The sequence below is a fragment of the Orycteropus afer genome, unplaced genomic scaffold (assembly GCF_000298275.1).
Source record: "Orycteropus afer afer isolate SDZICR_OR568_19922 unplaced genomic scaffold, OryAfe1.0 scaffold00278, whole genome shotgun sequence".
Lineage (NCBI taxonomy): Eukaryota > Metazoa > Chordata > Mammalia > Tubulidentata > Orycteropodidae > Orycteropus > Orycteropus afer.
Genome location: NW_006921865.1, coordinates 3,577,911 through 3,586,254, shown reverse-complemented (window position 1 = coordinate 3,586,254; position 8,344 = coordinate 3,577,911). Strand labels below are relative to the sequence as shown.

The window sequence follows — 8,344 nt, the reverse complement described above, 5'->3', positions numbered from 1 at the left end:
CACCAGGTGCATCTTGCTGGGTTTTAAACACCAGAGGCTCAGCCTCAAAACTCACGTCTACATGTCACCACAGTAGGACAAACTGACAGACAAGTTTGTCCTGCTGTTGGAAATCCTTAGTTATTGAAAATTCAAAAAGGTAACCCAGAAGGAACTTCAAGTTGTCAGCAGTTGGTTTTAGGGAAACTTTTAGAAACTTTTAGTGGCAGCAACATGAAGAAATAGCTGTGATTTCTGTTAGTTTCACTTCATTAGTATAAGTGAGCCCTTAAGTCAATTCAGGAAAAACTTTTACATAAAACAAATGTATTCTTTGGAAATGTATCACTGTGTTTTGTACTCAGTGATTACAATAATTTTACCAAAGACTTAAAACCGTTTCTAGGACTGCAATTCTCATCTGCTTAAAAATGGGTTCAACCATCCAATTTATACTAAAATTCAGGTATCTAAAAACCAATCCTAACATGCCTCACCAATAGAGAAGGAAGGGCTAGTGTATCACGGGGATGTGATCAGTAATTAAGGGAACAAAAGTTGAATTAATTATCATATAATTATTAAAGAAAAAATAAACTGCTATAGATTCCATGAGTGGACCACCTGTTATAATAGTATTATGTTGTGAGCTTCTGCTAGGCATCTTGTCCACAAGATGTACACTGTAGCTGCCAGACAAGGAAAAAAATGAAATAAATGACAGTAATTTGCAATTTATTCCTTGTAAAGTAGCTTGGTGCAGAAGGGCTGCTGGGTGAATTTATTTCATCACTTGACATTTATTCTGCTAGTTGATCTTGATTGATTGTAGAGGCTCAGTCCTGGTGTTCTTATATTCAACACATAACACATGCTGCAGCATTTCTAAGTAACACTGTGCACTGTGATTAATCATATGATGCTATTACTAATGGCTTATGAAGAAATCATTTAAATTTAAGGTTACAGTAATGTTTTTTTAAATCCCTAATTCATTAGTTAAATTGTCTGAGATTTTCTACAACACACTAAGGGAAAAAAAAAAATACGCCACGATATTTCATCAGGGTACAATGAATGACACAATATTTTACAATGATTATTTCTGTTTCTTTCCATTTATGTGAGAGAAAGAACAGACTGTTCAAAACTGATTTTCTGGTCTAGGATAGCCTTCTAACGCATATACTCTTAACTAACTTCTTAATAAACTTCCATCACAAGGCATTAAATAGGGTTAAATTAAAAGGTAGTATATTCATTAAGTCAATCAAAAGTTTGGCTCCCATAGTTTAATTCAAATGTCTATCATTTATGACCATATGGGCAAAAGTTAATCAAGTTATCAAAAATGTTTACAAACAAAATATTTAAAAAAATAAGTCAAGGATAAACCATCACAGTCCACTGATGGTAATTTAAAGTTGAGGTAGAAAAACTGAGATAAATGCATCCTTTGACCAAAAATCACCTAGCAGTTGTGGAATAGTGAGGTGTAGTAAATTACCTGGTATGGCTTTTCTAGCCATAAATCTTTGTAAACTCTGTGGTGGAATTTGACATGAGCAACTGAGTAGCTCCTGATTGTTAAAGTTATCCCCCTGGGGTATTTCTGTTGTGGGTAGCACCAAGTAATTTTCTGGGAAGTTAGCTCTCTCTCTCAGATGTACAGAATTCTGATGTTGGGATTGGTTATTTTGTCCACTCTGCCAGGCTCAAAAAGGAGCCCTTCTAGAGGCAGAAGAAGTCTCTCTGACTACTGGCTGAGGAAGATGTGCTGCTGAGAGAAACACACTCCTGAGAGACACGTGTGCTTAGAAAGAGACACTGAGAGACATGCACTGCTGGGAGAGAGACTGTTGGCTGAGAGACAGTAGGCTGAGAGGAACTGAATGTTGTTTCTGAACTTGAATTGTAAATTGGTGCTTCCCTAATAAAACTTATCATCCATGAGTTCTGTATGGCCACTGCAGCAAATTATCGAACCCAGCAGAAAGGTGGTGGGTGCTGCGGAGGAACAGTTGGTGTCAGGGTTGATGAAAGGGCTGGAGAAGGCAGCATGTATGGCCCCACAGGAATAGGCCTTGGGCTATTGATGGTGATTCTGTCTTCCTCTTGTGGAGTTAGAGAAGGTCAGAAGATGCAGCCTCCCTGTCCCTTTGGCAAATAGCCATAAGGATTCCCAGAGGTCAGTCTGGGAGTACACACCAGCTGGCCACTCATTCCATTGCCACAGGGAGATTCTCACCATCAGCTAAGGCACAATCAATTAGAGAAAGAGCAAACAGAATTCCTCCTTGTTGTTGTTGTTGTTGTTGTTATGTGCCGTCGAGTCGGACCCGACTCATAGCGACCCCTCCTTGGGTTTCCGAGGCAGTATCACTACGGAAGTAGGATTGCCCAACCTTCCTTCCGAGGAGTGGCTGGTGGGTTTGAACCGCCAGCCTTCTGGTTAGCAGTCAAGTGCCTTAGCCACTATGCTACCAGAGCTCCTTAGAGTACCTCAAATACCACCCATACTAACACTTTGTCTGTTTGTTTCCCACTGGCAAGGCATTTGTAACTGGGAAGAAGACCCTTCCTTCACGTTATATATTCTTCATTCTGTTAAATAATGCTTTATGCATAGCACCTGCTTTCTGAAGGAATGAAAAAATTAAACAACCAACCAACCAAAAAACCCAAGTAGCCTGGACAAGAAAGGGTGGAGAAACACTTTTCTCTGATGGAGGTATATCAAGTTGTATTAGGAAGCTTAAAATAAAGAGATGCAACAAAGTAGGGCAGAATTGTCCACAGAAAATTGGTAGTAAAGAACAGTAGATAATACTGTTTATTGAAATTTCTATGACTCTGATGACAACAATCAGAGGTCTTCTAGATATATATCTCGAAGTCTCATAAAATATATCTGGTGAGTTTGAACCACCAACCTTCTGGTTAGCAGTCAAATGCCTTAGGTACTGTGCCACCAGAGCTTCTTATCTGGTCAGGTAGCACTTTGTACTAGAATTACAACTTTTTAATTGGAAATATAAAAATAGCATATATGCTCCCTGGGCCTTTTTGGTTGAAATAAAACCATCACACCTTTCACTAAAGGTAACTCAAATCCCTCTTCTTATAATAACCAGTTGCCATTGAAAAGATTTTGACTCATGGTAACCGCATGTGTGTCAGAGTAAAACTATGCTCCATATGGCTTTCAGTGGCTGATTTTTCAGGCGTAGATTGAAGGCCTTTCTTCTAAGGTGTGTCCATGTGAACTAGAAATGCCAGCCTCTTGGTCAGTAGCCAAGACAGTTAACCATTGCCCTCTTTAGGATAGATGGGCACTTATGAACCTTTATAAATGACAGTTTCCCTTTTGGAAGAATTATCTTTTATCGAAAGGAAACAGAAAACAATGCTAACTGTGCTCACGAAAGATCGGTATGATTATGGGAAATTGAAATTTTATCTTTATACTTTGCAATAATTTCCAAATATTCTGTATCAAGCATGAATATGATGATAAAAAACCAAAAAACCAAACTCACTGCCATCGAGTCAGATCTGACTCATAGAGACCCCTCCCTGGGTTTCCAAAGCAGTATCGCTATGGAAGTAGATTGCCCAATCTTCCTTTCAAGGAGTGACTGGTGGGTTTGAACAGCCAGCCTCCCATTTAGCAATCAAATGCCTTAGGCACTACACCACCAGAGATCCTGCATATATGGTATTAGGTGGATTTATTTATTTTTTTCATAGGTGTAGCAAATTAGTTTTTGATTCTCTTCTACTCTCTAAGGGAAAAATTAGAGAAGGGAAGGGAGGCAAGGTCCTTTGATAACAGTCTCTCAGAATTTGATTTATATAACCAAAATCAATTCAAATTCCTTATTAATAAGGAGTGATTTTTCTGTCTTCTTAAAATGCAATGTAAATACCTTAAAGACCAAGGTTAGAAGCATCCTACCTGTTTGAAAATCCAAGCTTACAACTTTTGAGATCTGGTGATGAGTGGGCTGTTTTCAATTTTTTATGTGCTGGGCTAAATAATTTAGACTGAGAGCCGACCGTTGGTGATATGTTTACTTTGTTAGATAGTTGAGTTATATAGTTCGTTCTCTCTTTGGAGGGGTGCTCTGTATCACTAAAACAAACATTAGTGAGAGGAGAGTTTTGAAATTCCCCATCTAGTATCTGGTTTTGGCTTTTCTTTCCTTCCAAAGTACAGGATTTATTGCTAAAATCAGTCAAGACAAGGGTTGTAGTTCCAAAAGCAGTTTTCCTATTGATCTTCATTTCTGTATTTGGTTTTCCAAAGTTATTACAAGGATACTTCACTAAGTTATTAAAGGCAATAGAATTTTCTTCATTCTTAGGTACTGAATCTGTAAGGAGAGAAAATTAATTCTGCAATATTCCTGTAAATAAAATGTACTATTGAGGACATCTTTATATTTAAGACATTTATTTCACTTATGATATTATGCCAAGTTAGTATGGGGGTTTCAGAATTAACTGCTTTCTGAGAGGAACTTGTAAGGACCTCAAGAAAGGTTAAGAAAGATTTTTATTTGTTTTGTGTTATGTTTAAGCAATTAAAGATTATTCAACTATCATTTTTAAGTATTATAAGACAACATATTAAAGCAGTGGTAATTAAGAAATGATATCCCATAAAGCTTTAGGTTTGCAGTTAGAGGCCTATATCTATAAGTAAAGTAAAATAAAGATAACATTTATTGACTATACTGCTGAAATCAAGTATTACAAGATTTTGGAATCTGTAGTATAGTACATTCTGAATTGTAATGACATAAGTCTTCCATACACAGTGAAAAATAATATGAAAATTGGTAAATAAGATATGCAAAAGCATTTCAGATTTTTGAAATAAATGTAGAAACCTAAGGTTCCAAGGGCTTGCTCTGCTGAGTGATACTGAACAGGGAGGGATAGAAATAGCTGGCACCATCCCTTTGGCTACTAGAAAAGCTGTTCAAGGGGTGATGCCCGCCTTTCTGGCCAGGGTACAAAACACAAGATGACAGATAATACAATGCAGGGGTCCATAAGTCAAGAATGAACTTTCTCATCTCTAATTGAAGAAAGAAATAACACTTTGAGAACACAATAGGAGCACCATCAATGAGATGGTTCTTAATCACAGGTTTCCTCTGAGGTTTTACATTTTCTGAACGCATGAAATTGTAAGCTACAAAGAGTTATTTTGAAGGATTTCAATGAAATCAGTACAATTGTCTGGGTAAAGATTTTAATAACAAGGGGTAGGAAGGATAAAGAAGAGAAAAAATTTCAGCATTTTTCTATTCCACCTGCAAGGATATTCTTACAGAAATCCTTCCTTTCAATTTATGAAACACTTAGACTGAATAACAAACTTGAAAGTTGCTGAAATCTGCATAAAACAAAGCTTTATTGAATAATTCATTAGAAACAGTAGAGAACAGATGTGATCATCTCAGTTTTTTGAGATACAAAGGCACATACTGTTTTAGCACAAGCATGTTTCCCTCCCTGTTAAAAAAAAGTACTCAACAGAATATTAGCATGGTTTACATGCAGAGGCTGGCAATTCCTTTAAACTTCTCAGAAAGAAAGTGTTTTACTTAGTTATTGACTGTTAAGATAGAACAAGATATTACCTGACTTTGTATAATTAACGCTGTTAGAAATGGAACTCAAAATCGAAATCCAGTCTTACCGTTTGGCCTTGAAGTCAAGCAAGCATCACATGCCTTAGAAGAAGGCTTATTGATTAGTGTACAGACCATACACGTCCACTGCTCTTCAGATTTCCGAGCCACAGACTCCATAACATCCCTCCTGCTACATGTCCAACTCATGACAGTATTTCTAGATGGCAGCTTTCTGTGAAAGAATTTTAATATTGATCATTAGCATTATTATTTTCTTTTTTTATATACATTCTGTTTATTTTATAAACTATTACAGAATCATTAATATCCAAATGCTGCACATTTATTATTGCTTAGAAGTTATAACTGTATCTTAGAATAAAATGTTTTGAATTGGGCCCTGCTGATTGCTACTAAGGCCAGAAACACCAAAAGTTTTTATTTAAAGATTTATTTATTTATTTTGTAAATCAACTAAACATATTTGATATAACCATTAGGAAGCATATCTCAAATACTCTCTTAACTAAGTGGTACTTTTCACAAAGCAAAACTATTCTTTTTTTAACCAAAAGAGAGAGAAAAAAGAGCCACGTGGAAATAATAGCATGGCAAGTAAAGTGGCCAAAGTACTACATTTACTTTGTGTGGCTTCAAGGAAAATAAACTTTAGGATTTCTCAACAGTATTTACTAAACATTGTATTGATTCATTGATCGATAATGATGAAAAAAAAAAAAAAAATCTTTCTGTCCCTTCCTTCAGATAAAGAAGTTTCATGTTTGACAAATGAGTTAGAAATTAGTTTACTACTCAGCAGATTAAGCAAACAATTAAACAACCTCGATTTTCCTTTTTTTTTTTTTAAACCAAAAATATAAATCATGATCCTCTGTCTGAAACTCTGAATTGATCATTTATTACTACACAAAAGACCTTTATAACTCTCTGATACTGTCCTACACCCTAATGCATAGCTAGAGGTCGGTACAGCACATCGTGTCATTAGGAATCCCTTGTAGTGTCATGGATTCCTTTCATGATTCCAAACATGAATAGTGAAAAGCTCTTTCAGGTAAAGGCTATGCACATTACATTTCAGAGTATAAGTTCTTTGACTTTCAAAGGTAGTTTGATCCTCCGTAACATTTTGCTCCTTAGACATAATTACCCAGTTTTATATTCAGGATTGTCTGGTACAAGAAAATCTGAAAATAAGATACATCTCATTATGATTCTTTTATCTTTACTTTTCTTGACTTTTAATGCCACTTAGTAGTACACTGGACCTTCTATAAAATGTGTTTATGTGACCTAATCCCTGCCCTCTGCTAACTTACCCTGAAAGGCAGTATGCATTTACTCATAATTAAATGAACACAACAATTTAAATGACCTTCAGATTTTGAATGTGCTCCAACTTTTCACTATTTTCATTTTCTCCTGCTGTACAGATTTCATTAATCAGAAGAAGGGGAGCTTTATTGTTATATATAGTGGATTTAGAATCATTCTTTCCTTGCTGCTCTGCTTTTAAATCACACACAGTAAATCCTTTCCATTCTTCACTTGGATGTGTAACAAGTATCTCAAACTTAACACGTCTGGAGTAGGCTAAGTAGTGGCCACCCAGACACCCAGAGAAAACTGGAATCTATAAATGGTTCCCTGTAAGGAAAAAGGATCTTTGTAGACATAATTAAATTAAGGATCTTGGCATGAAGAGAATAGCCTGGATTATCCAAAGGGGAAAAACAAATAAACAACAACAACAAAAAAAAACCTCACTGCTTGCAAATCTAGGACCCTAAATGCAATCACAAGTGTCCTTATAAGAGAAGGAAATATGATACACACCGAAGACAAGGTAATGTAAACAAGAAGGAAGAGATTGGAGTGATGAGGCCACAAGTCAAGGAATGCCTCGAGCCATCAGAAGTTGGAATAAGCAAAGACCCAATTCTTCTCCAGAGCTTTCAATGGAACTGCAATGTTGCTGAAAGCTTAATTTCAGCTCAGTGAAACAATTTCTGGCCTCTAAAACTGTGATAAAATAAATTTCTGCTGTTTAAAGCCACCAAGTTTGTAGTAATCTATTATGGCAACCACAGGAAACTAATACAATTTTTTTTTTTTTTAATTTCTCCTTTTCTCCCCAATCTGCAACTCTATTATAATTTTTTCTCATCTCAATACATGGCATCACCATGCACTCAATTCATGAGACCAAAAACCTAGTAGTCATCCTTTACAGTTCAAGTCCTTAGCATGTCACTTCCCACATCCAATCCATCAGTAGCTACTGTAAGCTCTGCTGCAGAGGCAAATTCACCATGCTGTGAATGAAGCTTAAGCTTGCACAGGTACATTCCAGGGGTTGGTGGTTCTCCTCTAAGGACTTGGGCAGGGAATATGGAGAATGGAAGCAGTAGTTCCAGCTACAGGTGGAGGCTGAGAGCTCTGCTCATGGTAGAAGTCAGTCCAAGGATGCTGGAGAGCCTGTAGGCTGCCAATACCACCTTACCTCTGCTCAGTGGCCAGGGATGATGTGCCTTGGTGACCTCATTGAGTATGAGGACTCAGTCTTTAACCCTGAGGAGAGGTTCTATTATTGATTTTATTTTTGATGTTTGAGACTTAGGAGACCCCAAATGTTATAAAGTAGATTGCTCTGTAGGGTTTTCTTGGCTGTATTTTTTAAAGAAGCAGATGTCAGG

The 8,344-nt window shown here is 36.7% G+C and overlaps 1 protein-coding gene across 1 annotated transcript in view; it reads right to left on the bottom strand.

Moving 5' to 3' along the window:
* NEIL3 (nei like DNA glycosylase 3) overlaps positions 1–8,344 on the bottom strand; it is a 130,102-nt gene that overhangs the window by 8,716 nt on the left and 113,042 nt on the right. The window contains exons 7-8 of the mRNA XM_007950567.2: positions 5,693–5,859; positions 3,938–4,355 (exon numbers count right to left, since the gene is read on the bottom strand). Coding sequence (XP_007948758.1) covers positions 3,938–4,355; positions 5,693–5,859 — 585 coding nt within the window. The remainder of the gene's footprint in view (positions 1–3,937; positions 4,356–5,692; positions 5,860–8,344) is intronic.